Source organism: Electrona antarctica (genome assembly GCF_951216825.1).
Source record: "Electrona antarctica genome assembly, chromosome: 8".
Classification (NCBI taxonomy): Eukaryota; Metazoa; Chordata; class Actinopteri; order Myctophiformes; family Myctophidae; genus Electrona; species Electrona antarctica.
The window spans coordinates 53,825,555-53,844,081 of record NC_136789.1 but is presented as its reverse complement, the minus strand read 5'-3'; the positions used below and the strand labels follow the sequence as shown (position 1 = coordinate 53,844,081).

The 18,527-nt window shown below is 44.2% G+C and overlaps 1 protein-coding gene across 2 annotated transcripts in view; it reads left to right on the top strand.

Moving 5' to 3' along the window:
- Positions 1–1,787: 1,787 nt before the first annotated feature.
- The window catches only part of LOC306927430 (calpain-5-like), a 50,527-nt gene continuing 33,787 nt past the window's right edge, over positions 1,788–18,527 (top strand). Inside the window, exons 1-3 of one of the 2 annotated variants that reach the window (XM_079507169.1) lie at positions 1,788–1,888; positions 10,137–10,338; positions 18,094–18,225. In XM_079507169.1, the coding sequence (XP_079363295.1) occupies positions 10,174–10,338; positions 18,094–18,225 (297 nt within the window). In that variant the 5' untranslated portion in view covers positions 1,788–1,888; positions 10,137–10,173. Of the gene's footprint in view, positions 1,889–10,133; positions 10,339–18,093; positions 18,226–18,527 lie in introns of both variants that reach the window. The other variant, XM_079507168.1, reaches the window with a different exon arrangement.

The window sequence follows — 18,527 nt, the reverse complement described above, 5'->3', positions numbered from 1 at the left end:
TAGTTATCATGAATCATAAACTAAGAACGTAACAGTGGAGTATCTATGTTAACTATACATACTATACTATATAATATATTATACATGTGTACTATAAAGTGCTATGACTACATAAAGTGCAATTCTAGAGCTGTCTACGTAACAAGCTATAGGTCTGTTTAAAATACTATCTAAGTCTACATAATGTGCTATCTAAGGGGCTAGGCTAGGGCAAGTGCACTGTCCAATAAAGGCAGGAAAGCCCAAACATATCTAACATGAACACTATATTTGAGTGACCCTATGACCTTTGTTCTAGCTCCACCCTCAGGACAAAAGCATAATCATTTTTACACAAGATATCTCATAATCTAAGGCAGATTCCAGCATAAGCCCCATCATGATCTTGAGGGGCTATTTCGCTGATGCCTCCCTTGGATCAATTGACCAAGTTGGGTCTAAGGACCACCACAGACTCTATAGGGGCTGCTAGCGCTTGGGGCTTTTTAGACTCTTAGGCCCCATTTACACTGGCAGACAAATCTAGCCTGAATCAGATCTGTGCCACATCAAGATTGAAATCCGATTCGTTTAAATGGTCACATGACTCATTTAGACAAATCAGATTCCAATCTGGATGTGGCTCAGATCTGATTCAGGCTGGATTTGGCTGCCAGTGTAAATGGGGCCTTTGTCGTGTGCTGTTGAAACAGCAGATAACCAGGGCCGGATCTATGGGCATGTGCCCAGGGGCCCGTGGGCATCAGGGGGCCCTACCAAAAAACAAAAATATACAAAACAAAAATGAGTGTTTTATTGTTGGTGAGAATGCAGCTGGAAAGTGCAATTCGCCCTTTGTCAAGTCCCACCCATGGTAGTGCCCCTGTTTGCACCCATTGGTTGCTGTTTCGTGGTTGGACAAATCCTTTCTCTCCATCCACTACCATTTGCCAGTTGCTTCGTATTGATATTCTGTGTGTTCAATTCTTATTTTAAACTTGGTGGCCGTAAACAGGAACATCACAGGCGCAGCATGGTGACTGGGCAAATCATGTTTGTTTTTAGTTTGTTGTTATAGCAAAATCAACATAAACAAGGCGGAACCAGGGCGGAACAAGTCAGAAAGAGCCTGCTGGTTAGTCAGTCTGGGACCAATCAGAAGGCTGACAAAGGGTGAATTGTGTGTAAAGCAGCAACAATGCTATAGATTGGCTGTTGTTCAAGACGCAGGGTGGCCGAGAATAGGCCAAAGATAACCGCATATAAAACCTAAAAAAAACACAAAACCGCCAAAATGTCACACGCAGCAGGGGTCCACGCGTGCATCATGTGCAGCGGGGGCCCTTAATTGGAGCTTCAAGTACTCAGCAGGAGCCCTCAGAAGATATATAATCTAGCCCTGCAGACGACTCAAAGAACAGGCTCTCACTTGTCTGTCTGGTATAGTGGGAGAACAGGAGCTCAGTTTCAGTCGGGTCAACCTTCCCTCTCTCCATGCAGTCGGCCAAGCCAAGCCTCTCTCTCTCTCTCTCTCTCTCTCTCTCTCTCTGCGTAACAAAATGAGCCTCTTCTGCAGCCTGTCAGACCGGTTCTGTGTGGCGATGAGTCGTGTTGTGCCTACAGGCACTGCTACTACTACTACTACTACTACTACCAGGAGACACTTTCTGCCTTTTAGTTCACTTACCAGAACACGGCAATAGCAGCACGTCGTCCAACACACACACACACACACACGCACACACACACACGCACACACACACACACAGTCACAGAGGTGAGGATATAAAGTACAAGTACAAGTTGATGGAAGTGGTGGAGCGTCGACATTCCAGAGGACTTTAACAACAACAACAACACAGTGAAGTGTGCTGTGAGTGACGCCAGGGACCCAAAAGGCTTGCAGCAGGTGAGTGTTGCCTTTATAAAGACTGCATGGGTACTGTATCACAATGGGAGAAAATAAATATATATGGACAGTTTGATTATTATATGAACAGATTATAATCCAACAATCACGATACAGAGCATCACGGCGCTTTACAATGAATTTGCCTTATTCTGGTGTATTAGTATGTCATAAGTTTTATTTACATACAGAGGAGAGGAGCAAGAAACCCTCACAGGTACAGTAGATATCCCCCCCCCCCCTGACATACAGTATACATGACGTTTATGATTACATCTACAGTATGTAATCTTGGTCAGTGTCACATTCCTGTGTGTAACTAGACCCCAATAAGCTACTTATGACACAGGACAGACAGTCAGTCAGACAGACAGACAGACAGACAGACAGACAGACAGACAGACAGACAGACAGACAGACAGACAGACAGACAGGCAGGCAGGCAGGCAGGCAGGCAGGCGGCAGACTGTTGTGGATTGTGGATTGTGTGGATTGTGGATTTCCGGAAATCCACAACAATAGGCCTGTCCACCTGCATGCACTTGGACTGACCGGGCTAGCAAAACAATGTGTGAACTATAATAAAAAATATAAATGTAGGGATAAGTATCATGTAATATGGGCATTACATGTGAGCTGTCTATATACACTATAACACAAACATGCATGCAGAGGTATGCAGGATTAGAGAGAGGATAAAACAGACATGCATGCCATATTCAGGGCGAGAGAGATATGGTATACTAGTATATACTATAAATCAGACATGCATAGACAGGTATGGCAGTGTGGTATGTGTACACTATGAAGCAGTGTGGTATGTGTACACGATGAAGTTGACAGGTATGGCAGTGTGGTATGTGTACACGATGAAGCTGACATGCAGTGTGGTATGTGTACACTATGAAGCTGACATGCAGTGTGGTATGTGTACACTATGAAGCTGACATGCATGCAGACTAGAGCTATAGAGCACTGCAGTGTGGTATGTGTACACTATGAAGCTGACAGGCAGTGTGGTATGTGTACACTATGAAGCTGACATGCATGCAGACTAGAGCTATAGAGCACTGCAGTGTTGATTTCGGCGACTAAAACTAAGACAAAAAGTGTTCGTCGACTACCTTTTTTCACTGACGAAAACAAATAGAAACTAGACTAAAATGTTAGGAAGGGACTAGTGTACAAGAGATCCAGTATAAGTCATTTTACACTATTTTCAGCAAGTGTAAAGTCATCACGACGGCATCAAGCCCCGCCAAAATAAATGACTAAATCAACTGTACTTAGTCGACTAAAATCTTATGATATTTAGTCAACTGAAACTAGACTAACACTAAAACATTCCAGGTGACTAAAATGTGACTAAAACTAAATGAAAACTATTCAAAAGACTATATGACTAAAACTAAAATTAGCTGTCAAAAACAACAAAGGTATGGCCTGGGCCATGGCTCAGTGGTCCAGGCACCTTGGCTGGTAACCCAGTCTGGCAGTGTGCCGCGGGTTCGACTCCCGATCCCGACGGCCCTTACTACATGTCTTCCCCCCCATCTCTCTCCCCATTTCCTGTCAGCCTACTTACTGTCTGTCCCTCCATACAAAATATAAAATAAAGGCAAAAGCCAAAAAAAATATATATAAAAACAACACTGGTATAGAGATATACATAGTTACATACAGTATATGTACAGTACATACAATAACAGAGACCTGCATAATAAGGACATGCATACAGAGAGCCTATACAGTAGGTACAGTATTCAGGGCTGCAGTGTATGGTGCACTACTATAAAACAATACGCAGGGCTACAGTTTAAGTACAGTAACAGACGGAGGTATGCACTGTAGTGTGTGTGTGTGCGTGCGTGCGTGCGTGTGTGTGTTGTGCTGGGCGTGGCTGTGAGCATGCTGGGACAGAAGTGGGTCGTGTGGGAGGGGCGACAAACCCCAGGTAGACTCAGACGGTATCACCTTCTCTCTAGAGCAGGAAGGAGTGGATATCACACACACACCCACACACACACTGCCGAGAGAGAGAGAGGTGTGGAAGGTATTTGTTCTGCTATATTGTCTCTTTAGAGCTTTTATATGTTTTATATACAATATGTATATGTAATGTATACTATACTATACTATACAACTTACGTTAGTTTATTTGAGGTTCTTTATCCACCAATGAAATGGAAATGCTCTGCTTTATGAATCTCCAACAGTAATGGGATTCAGAGGTTGGGGTAAAAAATGGCTTGTGTATGTGTCTTTTTTTTCTTTTTTTTTCGAAACGATTCATTATCAAATTCCTTCCTGTCGATTTTGAGTTTGTTGCCCCCCCTGGACAAGCAGATAATCACATTCCTTTGGCCTTTTAGTTCCACGTCTGTTATTGCTGGCAATTTTATAATAACATATAAGATTATAATTGGAATTATTCTCTGCTCTCAGATATGGCTCCGTAGGGGCAGGTTATTGACAGTTATGGGGCGACTGTCAAAGGGTTAGAATATGATCATCTCCCTCCAGAGAATCTCAACGTCTTCATCGCCAGTTGTCTCGTAAATACTTTTCATCTGAGGGAAGAAAGAAATCACAGGGATACTTTAGACAGCTTGGGTCAAGATTTAACATATCCCAAATTTAGAAACTGTCACATTCACAGAGACATAGGCTGACGAATAGGAGAGCCGTGCTTATTGTTGACAAGCTTTTACAACACCCATACAGTACAACCTCTTCAACACTGCAGCTACTTGAAGAGGTTTCTTTTTTCTTTTTCAAGATAATAGGCTACTGTGGTTTGTGGTCTTTTACAAGACAAGGCTGTTAACGTTTGAATTAATTTGGTACGTTATTAACTTGAACAATGGGCTACATTCTGGCATTTAGGCTATTATTGATGCTGCACATTGTAAATGTGAACATTTGCTGGTTTGTGGCCATGTTTTTATGTATTTCATTTCGGCTTCGACGGGTATGAATTATTGAGGCTAGTGATTGTCTCAAGCTGAGCTGAGGGTTTGAACTGTTTATACTCTCTCTTCTACCCTGAATGTTTCACTTTAAAATAAAGTGCCAGGAAAACAAAAGGATTTACAGATGAGTATATGTGAAACATTTAATGTTTCATCAGTATAAACCGCTTCAAGGGAAAGGCTCGCTCGATTCAATTTAGGACAGTCTGGAATATAAAATTCAGGAATATATACTGGGTGCAGATTCAGATAGAAAGGAATATACAATCTACATTCTCAGTAATAATAGTCTTTAGGAGTCTTGTTTAATAATGATGAGGATCCGTAGCAGCAGTCAAACCAAACGGGCCCAGGGGCCCCTGAGCTAGGGGGGGCCCCTGAGCTAGGGGGGCCCCTGAGCTTGAGCATCTGTGTGACCGCGAAGAGGCTCAAGCTCAGGAGCCCCCCCCCCCCAAAAAAAGGGTTAACAGTGAATAACGCACACGATCCTTGTCGCTGTTATTAACAATGGGCGTATTCATTTGTGTCAATAAAATAACCCCAAAAGTCCTAAACCATCATGATACGGTACTTTACTGCAAGTGTTTAAACCCTCAGTTTGCATTTATTTGGCCTAGTTTTTGGCTGTTTATTATTTTTAAGCAATCCCTTGCTGTAAATTCTGAATATCGCAGGCCTATATGTCATAATTGTTATGCATACACATATGCAGACAGTATGCTCCACATGGTGGGGGGGGCCTTTTGCATGACGGTGGCCCAGGGGCCCATCATTTCTAGATCCGCCTATGCCCCCACCATCACTTAATTCGGCCTGCAGGTTAATATCACCATACTGATACATTATTGCTTTCAGCTGTTACAATTTCAAACATACCCCATTTTAATTATTTCAGTCTATATATTAGTAGCTTAAAGGACAACTTTAGTTTTTTTCAACCAAGGTTCATGTTTTAGGTTGTTATTAGAGAAAGTATAAGATAATTTTTCTTCATTTGCTGCTTTCTTTCGTTTTAGGGATTTTAGCGGCTTTTGACAGGGGGGCGGGGGCATTCGAGCATGGGGCTAAATATGTATTTCTTATTATGGCGATTTATTTTTTTATTATTTACTATAGTCCTAATATACCCCAGGAAATTACATCTGGCCACAGAAGATCACAGGATCTACTGAATGTGAAGGTAGCCTACTGGGGGGAAGCCACACTGTGTGTTATAGGGAGATCAATATGCAGTTTGACACATTCAGTAGATCTCGTGATCTTTTGTGGCCAGATGTAATTTCTTGGGGTTTAGTAGGACTAGAGTAAATAATAAAAAAATAAATCGCTCTAAAATTTTGTAAAAAAATTAGGCCTGTCAGTCGATTAAAATATTTAATCGCGATTAATCGCATGATTGCCCATAGTTAATCGCCGATTAATCGCAAATTAATCGCATATTTTTTATCCGTTCTAAATATACCTTAAATCAGTGGTTTTTAAGATTTTTCATATCAAGGTCCATTATTTATTCTGCATTTGAGCCACGGACCACCATTTGATGACATTTAGCCTTCCAGACCCAAACTAAAGAACTGTATTGATGAGAGAGATAACAGGCTGTATGTTGATCAAAATAACATTTTTTCTAAGTTCTCTAATTGTGTAGACTTCTTGTAAATTAACTTTAAGTAATGCATTTGTTTAACAATTATTCAACTCTTGAGAGTTAAAGATCTATAAGGGTTCATTTGGTTACCAACCCTCCATCATTTAGCTGTGGGCCACCTGGAATCCCCTCAGGGACCACTGGTGGTCTTTTCAAGTTTTAAATACTCAACATGGGAGAATGCTTGCTTTATTGCAAATGCCATGGAAGGGGGAAACAAAATCATAAACTCAACACACACACACACACACACACACACACACACACACACACACACACACACACGAGAGCCCCTGCCCCTCTCTCCTGCAAGTCAACATTAGCTTTAGCACTCATTAGCATGGTCTGTGTAGCATGATTAGCATCAAGCTTCCACAACTAACTAACTATGTTTGTCAACCAAAACTGCCAGAGTTTTGCTTTTGCCCAATGCCCACTTCAAAGAGCTTCTGATCTAACACATTGTGAAGCAAATTAATTAATAACGAGCCGAACGGAGGCATTCAGCCTCTGCTCACAGCTCAACTGTGCGCAGCCCTATAGTACTGACGGTCCGGAGTCCGGACTGAGTGTGGGAATGGTAGAGAGAGAGTGGGGGGGGGGGGGGGGGGATGAGAGAGAGGCGGGGCTATTGGAATCTGCCTGCCTGCATTCAGATGCATGCGTCTCTCAACCGTTCTGTCAAACTTCACCGTGCGTTAATCGCGCGTTAATTAAATTAACGCCGTTAAAAGGACGTTGAGTTAACGCACGATTAACGCGTTAACTTTGACAGCCTTAAAAAAAATACATATTTAGCCCCATGCTCGAATGCCCCTGCCCCCCTGTCAAAAACCGCTAAAATCCCTAAAACGAAAGAAAGCAGCAAATGAAGAAACACTCATTTTTTACTTTCTCTAATAACAACCTAAAACATGAACCTTGGTTGAAAAAAACGAAAGTTGTCCTTTAATGACTGGTATTAAAATGTTGTCTTTTTTATGTCCAATGAATTCGCATTTAAGTTCATAAAGTTAACATAAGTATAACTGAATGCATTTGAAATTAAATAAAAACGTTACTTTTCAGGATTCCAATATAAACATATATTTAAAAGAAAATTTGGATTTTAATTCAAATATAGCAAAAAAATAGCAGATCTACAAGCTCAAAACTACGACGCGTTTTGAGCTTGTAGATCTGCTATTTTTTGCTACGACAGTAATATGCAATGTGGCCCCTCTGGAGTGAGTGTGGAACTTTAGTGGCCCTCTGGAGTGAGTGTGGAACTATAGTGGCTCTCTGGAGTGAGTGTTGGAACTATAGTGGCCCTCTGGAGTGAGTGTGAAACTATAGTGGCCCTCTGGAGTGAGTGTTGGAACTATAGTGGCCCTCTGGAGTGAGTGTTGGCTCCATACAGTGGCCCTCTGGAGTGAGTGTTGGCTCCATATAGTGGCCCTCTGGAGTGAGTGTTGGAACTATAGTGGCCCTCTGGAGTGAGTGTTGGCTCCATACAGTGGCCCTCTGGAGTGAGTGTTGGCTCCATATAGTGGCCCTCTGGAGTGAGTGTTGGAACTATAGTGGCCCTCTGGAGTGAGTGTGGAACTATAGTGGCCCTCTGGAGTGAGTGTTGGAACTATAGTGGCCCTCTGGAGTGAGTGTGGAACTATAGTGGCCCTCTGGAGTGAGTGTGGAACTATAGTGGCCCTCTGGAGTGAGTGTTGGAACTATAGTGGCCCTCTGGAGTGAGTGTGGAACTATAGTGGCCCTCTGGAGTGAGTGTTGGAACTATAGTGGCCCTCTGGAGTGAGTGTTGGAACTATAGTGGCCCTCTGGAGTGAGTGTTGGAACTATAGTGGCCCTCTGGAGTGAGTGTTGGAACTATAGTGGCCCTCTGGAGTGAGTGTGGAACTATAGTGGCCCTCTGGAGTGAGTGTGGAACTATAGTGGCCCTCTGGAGTGAGTGTGGAACTATAGTGGCCCTCTGGAGTGAGTGTTGGAACTATAGTGGCCCTCTGGAGTGAGTGTGGAAATATAGTGGCCCTCTGGAGTGAGTGTGGAAATATAGTGGCCCTCTGGAGTGAGTGTTGGAACTATAGTGGCCCTCTGGAGTGAGTGTGGAACTATAGTGGCCCTCTGGAGTGAGTGTGGAACTATAGTGGCCCTCTGGAGTGAGTGTGGAACTATAGTGGCCCTCTGGAGTGAGTGTTGGAACTATAGTGGCCCTCTGGAGTGAGTGTTGGAACTATAGTGGCCCTCTCCATCTTCAAAGTTGCCCACCCCCCTGACCTAGACCATGCCATGGGGTTTTTCATTTTTGGGCCATAGGTCAGAGGGAATGTCTCCCCGGAGAGAGAGAGAGAGAGAGAGAGAGAGCTATGCAGAAATGTCTATGATGTGTTTCTGCTGGCTTTGTTCTTCATGTCCATATATTCATATTAGTCACAGTGGTCCTGAGTGACCGACCGAGGCCCTGTCTAGCATGTTATTATAAATCACTGGTTCTCAACCTTTACAGGCCACAACCCCCGACAATATTCATATTTGAACTGGGCACCCTCCAACATGACAAGCACTTGGAAAAGTTGAGGCATTATATTTTTGGTTCCACAGATAATTATTGTGAAAATAGCCGATATACAAGCTCACAACGCCTCGCTTTTGCGAGACGTTGTGAGCTTGTAGATCGGCTATTTTCAAAATGTTTGCCTCTTTTTTTATATTATTTGACAATTTAGCCAATGTTTGTCCAGTTACTTTTGATGCAATAATGTTCTTTTTCTTTTCTTTTTGAGGTATAAAATGTCTTAAAAGTCCTTAAATTGCCACTTTAATATAATGTGGTCCCCACATGATGTCGGGGTCCCCTCAGGGGCTGTTGTCACTATTTCGGCTTCTGAGCAAACATCTAATCTCTCTTTTGGGTCTCCAGCTAAATTGCTTGGGAACCAAAAAGCTATAAAATCACTGATGGTTCACAAGGTTATAATAGTTTGGGATTTCTCATAGTTTTAGTTTGTTTGTCACTTTTTTTCCCCGGATTCCGAAGTTAGTTTTAAGAGCGCGTTAGGTAGTTTCTATTAGTTTTTATTTTTTGTGACAATGCTTAGTTTTAGTTTAGTTTTTATTAGTTAGTTTAAGTTTTTTTCATATTTGGAGTTTTTTTTGTCAGATGCAGGATTCAAAAAGCTCAGAGTAAGTAGGCATATTGTGCAATACAAACTCAAAAGATACAATTAAAATCATAATTCAGTTACTGTTGGTAACAAGAAAAACACAAACTAAGGGCATGCTGTCTATACTTTCAGTTTGTTTTAGTTAGTTCCGTAAACACACAATACAGTTTCAGTTATAGTTATCATTTTTGATTTTGCATTTCGTTTTTTATTTAGTTCAGTTAATGAAAAAGGTATAGCTTTCGATAATGTTCATTCATTTTTCATTAACCATATAATAAAGTTGTTGACGACTCTTGCTCCAGCAGCAGCAGCAGTGAGCGAGGTTCTCTTGCTCCAGCAGCAGCAGCAGTGAGCGAGGTTCCTGGACATCAAACAGCAGCAGTGAGCGAGGTTCCTGGACATCAAACAGCAGCAGTGAGCGAGGTTCAGGTTCAGCAGCAGCAGCAGTGAGCGAGGTTCAGGTTCAGCAGCAGCAGCAGTGAGCGAGGTTCCTGGACATCAAACAGCATGTTCTCCTACGCCACGCCATACAAGAACCAGCGCTACACCGAGCTGAAGAGAGACTGTGTCAAAGACAAGACTCTGTTCCAGGACCCAGAGTTCCCTGCCACCAACGCATCGCTGTTCTACAGGAAACCACCGCCTGGCGTGGTGGAGTGGAAGAGGCCAAAGGTCAGTGAGTCGTTGTGATAATATGAAGATGACACTCTGCATGGCGGGCGGTGTGGGGCGTGTACAGGTGTGAGTAGTGTGCTGTGAACGGGTGTGTGTGCGTGTGCGCGCACGTGCATGCATGTGTGTGCGCGGCAGGCACGTGCAGAGGGGGGGAGGTGAATAGGGGTGCTTGAGCCCCTGCCCTTTTGCCTCAAAGTGCCCTTTCCCTAAAAAAACTAAAAACGTTTTTTTTGTCCACATTAGGCTTATGTGGGGCCCAATAAGGGCTTCTGTGGGGGGGTAATAAGGGCTTGTGTGGGGGGCCAATAAGGGCATGTGTGGGGTGCAAATAAGGGCTTATGTGGGGGGGCAATAATGGCTTATGTGGAGGGCCAATAATGGCTTATGTGGGGGGCCAATAAGGGCTTATGTGGAGGGCCAATAATGGCTTATGTGGGAGGCCAATAATGGCTTATGTGGAGGGCCAATAAGGGCTTATGTGGAGGGCCAATAAGGGCTTATGTGGAGGGCCAATAAGGGCTTATGTGGGGGGCCAATAAGGGCTTATGTGGGGTGCAAATAAGGGCTTATGTGGGGGGCCAATAAGGGCTTATGTGGAGGGCCAATAAGGGCTTATGTGGAGGGCCAATAAGGGCTTATGTGGGGGGCCAATAAGGGCGTATGTGGAGGGCCAATAAGGTCTTATGTGGAGGGCCAATAAGGGCTTATGTGGGGGGCCAATAAGGGCTTATGTGGAGGGCCAATAAGGGCTTATGTGGAGGGCCAATAAGGGCTTATGTGGAGGGCCAATAAGGGCTTATGTGGGGGGCCAATAAGGGCGTATGTGGAGGGCCAATAAGGGCGTATGTGGAGGGCCAATAAGGGCGTATGTGGAGGGCCAATAAGGGCTTATGTGGAGGGCCAATAAGGGTGTACAGTATGTGGGGGGCCAATAAGTGCCATTGGCAAGTATTGATAATTCCACTATCATAATTAATTATACTTCTAATGTTCTGGCTGCCATCAGTCAGTTTTAGTTTCAGACTAATGAGAACGTACTGCTTATTTTACTGTCCAATGACATGAAAAGTCATGGACCCCACAAAAATCGGTGCGTGCTACACACGCCCACACATGTGCCCTTTTCTGGGGTTTGAGCCCCTGCTGCCCCTCAGTGCTCTCTGCACGGCCCTGGTGTGCGGCGTGCGTGTGCGTGCATGTTTGCGTGCGTCATTGTTAATTGCGTTGACCTTAAATAAAAACGAAGCTATTGATGACTAAAACTATGACTAATTATGCCAACAATTCTGTCAACAAACACAAACTAGACTAAAATGTTATAGGCAGGGATGGATAGGTGGAGAAGAGATCCAGTAAAAGACAAGTCATTTTATGCTTGGTTGTGTGCAGGACAGGTGTATAGCCGATCTACGAGCTCACGACGCGTCACAGCGCGACACGTTATGAGCTTGTAGTAGATGGGCTAATTTCGGCACACGGGCGAGTATAAATCAGGCATTTCAACGCCATCATGGCCATCCAAAATTAGAGTAAATCTAGAGTTGAACATTTTGTGTGAGAGTGCGCGTGCGCGCGTGCGTGTGTCTGTCTGTCTCTGTGTGTGCGTGCGTGCGCACGCTGTTGGAATGTGAGGAGATATTCCCCTCCAAAAAGCAGCCACACACGTTCGCCATACAAACACGTTCAGCAAGAGTCTCCATGGTATAACAACCTGTATGCCCTCAGAGGGCCGTTACCATTGGTTACCATGTTGTTACCATGGTGGGGGATTAACGGCAACACAAGACGTTATCCTCATCTCCCTCTTCCTGACGAAACAAAGGAACATGTCGCTGATATCTGTGGGGTTAGTTAATGGTTGAATTCATTAAAAAAAAAGGGAAAAATCTGTTGGAGATAAAGAAAAGGCACCCAAGCTTGAAATGTGTCCCTCATTCATTCATTCATTCATTCATTCATTCATTCATTCATTCATATATTAAATTGACGGACTGTAGTGCATATTATGAAGATGCTGTACTTGTGTTGATATATACTGTGAGACTGTAGGTTAGGCATACACATGTGTATGCTTAGTGGCAGCGGTGGCCGAACGGATTGCGGAGCGGTCTTGATACCGGAAGGTCGCCAGTTCGAATCAGCGGTCCGACACGTTAAAATTACCACCGCTGAAGTGCCCTTGAACAAGGCATTGAACCACTACGATGAAATGTGTTCTATGAGCAGGGCCTGGCTGGAAACAAGTTCTTGAGCTTAGCCCAGATACCCTGGGTAAATATAGTAATCATTTCATTTCATTTCATTATCATCCATTCATTGTTCATATAGGCTATTATTGTATTCAACAATATAATCGCTGGCGTTATCTATGAGACAACTACGTATCTCAGTTGTCCCTGTACTGTCTGGTGTAGTGATAGATGTATAGGCTGTAATACTTGATATATTCACAGTACATTTATATTCATTACATACATTAGATGTGTTCACAAAGTGAGCGATCCAGTGGAGACATCGATAAGACAGTCAGCTCAGACACTATTTCACGTTACCTTGTATTGTTTATTCTTATATATATATATACCTGATGTTGGATAGGAATTTGTGGAGGGCTGCGATCCAGGAATCCCGAGTTGGTGTTGGCTAGACCTCACTCTCGCAGCAACTAGTTACTTATCAGGATTCAAATTCAAAAACAGCAGAAGTAGCAGATCTACAAGCTAGCTCGCAGTTCTGCTACTTTTGAAAACACAAAACGTGAAACTATGGAGATGAAGAGGTTTCTGCCCGACAGAAACGATATCTTGGTTTACTTAATAGATCTTGTCTTTTACCTGCACGCACCTCTCCCATGCATGCATGTGATGTGTTTACGTGCACGCACCTCTCCCATGTATGTGATGTGTTTACGTGCACGCACCTCTCCCATGTATGTGATGTGTTTACGTGCACGCACCTCTCCCATGTATGTGATGTGTTTACGTGCACGCACCTCTCCCATGTATGTGATGTGTTTACGTGCACGCACCTCTCCCATGTATGTGATGTGTTTACGTGCACGCACCTCTCCCATGCATGTGTTTACGTGCACGCACCTCTCCCATGCATGTGTTTACGTGCACGCACCTCTCCCATGCATGTGTTTACATGCACGCACCTCTCCCGTGCATGTGTTTACATGCACGCACCTCTCCCGTGCATGTGATGTGTGTTTACGTGCACGCACCTCTCCCATGTATGCATGTGATGTGTTTACGTGCACGCACCTCTCCCATGCATGTGATGTGTGTTTACGTGCACGCACCTCTCCCGTGCATGTGTTTACGTGCACGCACCTCTCCCGTGCATGTGTTTACGTGCACGCACCTCTCCCGTGCATGTGTTTACGTGCACGCACCTCTCCCGTGCATGTGTTTACGTGCACGCACCTCTCCCGTACATGTGATGTGTGTTTACGTGCACGCACCTCTCCCGTACATGTGTTTACGTGCACGCACCTCTCCCGTACATGTGTTTACGTGCACGCACCTCTCCCATGCATGTGATGTGTGTTTACGTGCACGCACCTCTCCCGTACATGTGTTTACGTGCACGCACCTCTCCCATGCATGTGATGTGTGTTTACGTGCACGCACCTCTCCCGTACATGTGTTTACGTGCACGCACCTCTCCCATGCATGTGTTTACATGCACGCACCTCTCCCGTGCATGTGTTTACATGCACGCACCTCTCCCGTGCATGTGATGTGTGTTTACGTGCACGCACCTCTCCCATGTATGCATGTGATGTGTTTACGTGCACGCACCTCTCCCATGCATGTGATGTGTGTTTACGTGCACGCACCTCTCCCATGCATGTGATGTGTGTTTACGTGCACGCACCTCTCCCGTGCATGTGTTTACGTGCACGCACCTCTCCCGTGCATGTGTTTACATGCACGCACCTCTCCCGTGCATGTGTTTACATGCACGCACCTCTCCCGTGCATGTGATGTGTGTTTACGTGCACGCACCTCTCCCGTACATGTGTTTACGTGCACGCACCTCTCCCGTGCATGTGTTTACATGCACGCACCTCTCCCATGCATGTGTTCACATGCACGCACCTCTCCCGTGCATGTGTTTACATGCACGCACCTCTCCCGTACATGTGTTTACATGCACGCACCTCTCCCGTGCATGTGATGTGTGTTTACGTGCACGCACCTCTCCCGTGCATGTGATGTGTGTTTACGTGCACGCACCTCTCCCGTGCATGTGATGTGTGTTTACGTGCACGCACCTCCCCCGTACATGTGTTTACATGCACGCACCTCTCCCGTGCATGTGTTTACGTGCACGCACCTCTCCCGTGCATGTGTTTACATGCACGCACCTCTCCCGTCAGTGGCGTGCACAGACATTTAAAGGGGCAGGTGCTCAAGTGAACCGTCGTGCTGCACCTTGTGCAGCACGTGGAACCGTCCGGTTGCCTTAATAGTGTGATATTTATAGATTTTGGGGCCAAAATACTATATTAGAAGCTTTTTCATCAATATTTTTTTTGAATTTCTTTTTTCAAAAGGGCACATTTGTCCAGAGGGAAAAGAGCAGGGGGTGCTCTAGCACCCCCTAGTGTCTATCTGTGCACGCCACTGTCTCCCGTGCATGTGTTTACATGCACGCACCTCTCCCGTGCATGTGTTTACATGCACGCACCTCTCCCATGCATGCGTGTGATGTGTTTCCTTGTCACTGCTGTTGCTGCCGGGCCGCTGACACCTGAATTCCCTCCCCGGCCCCGGGATCAATAAAGCTTTATCTGACGATCTTCTCTCTGAACCACCAAGTAGCACCTCGTTAAACATTCCTGCGCAGGCAGGCAGGCAGGCAGGCAGGCAGCTGTATAGTATAGAGTACGGTTCACACAAGGACAAGTGACAATGACACACAGTAAAAAAAAAAAAAAAAAAAAGAATCCTGTGTTTCCAATTCTTTCTACATAATACATAATAAATGGAAGCGACATTTGGTTCAATTTGTACACACTCCGAGTTAAATGTCATTTCAATTCAACCATTATTGTAATTCTCGGAAAACTGCGCAAAAGCACACACACAATATAAGAATGAATGAAATAACATGATGTACAAGCAAATTATATCACATGATTTATGAACCTCACATTATAAAACAAGTGTAATTTAGATTGATCAAAGTTTATATATCTAACTGAAAGACAAGTGGCCTATAGCCCAGAGGAACAAGAGGCAAACTCTGTAAGCTGTTCCAGGTGTATGCACTGAAGGGCACAACAACACTCTGTAAGCTGTTCCAGGTGTATGCACTGAAGGGCACAACAACACTCTGTAAGCTGTTCCAGGTGTATGCACTGCAGGGCACAACACTTGAAAGCAAAGCAGGCTTTCCAAACTCAGTAGAGACACGTGGAATCTCAAGCAACAAACCTGTCCTCAGAGCGCATATGATAGGTATACTGTACTAGCTTCACACTGCAAAAGATAATTTAAATAAGAGGGTAAACTCCCGATTAATACTGTATAAATGAAATAAAAATCACACCCGTGTGAAGTGAGGGGCGCTCTTATCATCGTACATCATCATGAATCATCTCATACTGGCCAATCAGAATGTCTGTTGCCTCAAATTTACGTCATATTTGGCAGACATTTGACCTCATTTCTCCCTTCATTTCTCCTTTGAGACGTGTGGGGACAAGATTTGGCAGACATTTGACCTAATTTAATCTTTCATTGTCAATGGCAAATATTGAGACATGTGGGTCAAAAGCCATATATAGGAGGGGCTAGCGCACCTCAAAAATCACACCCGTGTGAAGTGAGGGGCTTTCTTATCATCATACATCATAAATAATCTCATTCTTTGGTGGTAGCAAAATAATCTTTGCACAAACCCTCAAAGCTGGACATAGGAGGGGCTAGCACCCCTCAAAAACAATGCTGATCGGGCCTGTGCCGGCTGAGCGGTCCGGGCACCTAGGCTGGTAATCCCGCCTGACAGCGTGTCGCGGGTTCGAGTCCCGATCCCGACGACCTTTGCTGCATGTCTTCCCCCCCATCTCTCTCCCCCTTTCCTGTCTAACTACTGTAAAATCTATCAATAAAGGTAAAAAGACCCAAAAAATATCTTTAAAAAAACAATGCTGATCGGAAGGGAGGGCCGCAGCCAGCCTTATACTATACAGTGTGCAGTAATGGTGATGATTTCACTGAGTACTGCGTTTGATTTTGAGCTGATTCTATTTGCTCATCATATTTGAGGGAAACACAAAAGGTGAAACAGTGAAAGGTGAACATGGGGACATTTTTCGAGTGAATCACTCAATCTGGAAACAACTGAACTGTGTGAACATTTCTACAAAGTACACATTGTTTCAGAAAGCAGCGAAGGTCGGTGTTATATATCATGTCTCAAAGCAGCGAAGGTCGGTGTTATATATCATGTCTCAGCTCTCTCTGGCCAGAAGTGAATCGATACTACGTCATGGCAAAGATGTATAATCACTAATCCTGTTTTCCACACAGACAGCGATGCTATGAAAGTGTTTAATAAAGAAATGCTATCATTTAGGCCAGGGGTTCTCAACGTTTTTGGCCGGGGACCCCCGGAAATGCTTTGACAATGTCTCGGGACCCCCGCCCCGCCCCTTCCCGACCCCCAATATAAATTGACTGCTACAATAACCTTAATAATAGAGACAATACACCATAAATAAATACTGAAACCAGATATAATCATTAGGAAGGTGTATGCATGTACTATGTGTACCATGTAAACTCTTAATTTTCGATTTTCCATCCATTCAGTTGGGAAAAAAATAAAATAAAAGCTTTTTTTTTTTTTTTTTTTTTAATAATTTGGGGACCCCCCAAAATAATTGGGCGACCCCCTGAGGGGTCGCGACCCACGGGTTGAGAACCCCTGATTTAGGCAATGGCTTGTATAGCCTACTATCAGAGCAGAATGTTATCATGTATTAACATCACTTTTGCAGAGGCTAATATAGACATAATATTATCCCCAGAACGACAATTATTATTGAAGCGTTGGCCAGTTCTCTGACCTCACCCCGTGTTTGGAATCATGAGAACACCACCAGAACGGCTACACAGTTGTCTAAATCTTTGAAACGAAACAAGTTAGACAACTCCAGGATTTTGTTAGTGTTTTCTTAACCGGTTCACGGCGTCTGCCGCCCCCGTACACTCCTCCCCCCCCCCCCCCCCCCCGCTCTGAGCGCCGTGTAAATCCCAGCGCTGGGATTTGGAAGTGATTTAAATGAGACGATGTATAAATCATCGTTGTTGTTGCTCAAGAGGTCATTTCCTCTTTGCGGAACTTTTTTTTCTTCACCCCCAATCAAAGTTCACTTCTTTCTCTTCCTTTCCTGACTCTTGATAACTGGCCAGGGAAATTTCAACACAGACATTTTTTTACTACTACTTTTTGTACTAGAAATAAACATTGCAGTGTCGGTTAATGAGCTGTAATGTTGTTTTCTATACTGTAATGCTGTGGTTTTCAAACATTTTCACGTCAAGAGGGACCTCCACATTGATGTGTATTAAATTTGGCCACGGACCAGACCACCATTTTCAAAGATTTTGGAGCCAGGGAGACCCCCCTAAAAAATAGCCAATAATAAAAATGGCTAATTCGCTATCTTATTTGATTCTGTAGCTGCAAGTAAAGTGTCAAAAGGACAAAACACATTTGTTTTTTCTGTTGCAGGAGATCAGCAATGAACCTCATTTGTTTGTGGAGGGCATCAGCTCCCACGACCTGAACCAAGGCCTTGTGGGAAACTGTTGGTTTGTGGCCGCGTGCTCCTGTTTGGCACTGAAACCACACCTCTGGAAGAAGGTGAGTCCCGGATCACAAAAATGTCTAAAAATGTCTTCTAAATACCTAACAGATTTCTGAAAACCCTGTGTTTCTATATGTCAGTGGTGCTCCGCCTTTTTCACATCAAGGACCCCCAGAATGATCTGTATTTGGCCGCAGACCCCCATCTGAAAATATGTTGTTCCAGGGACCCCCCCCCCCCCCAGGAGCAAAGATTTGAGTTAAAAAACGTTCACTCTGAAAGAATATATATATTCAAAGATTTGTGCCACATTCTCACGATTTTCCAAAAATAGCAGATCTACAAGCTCGTAGCGCGC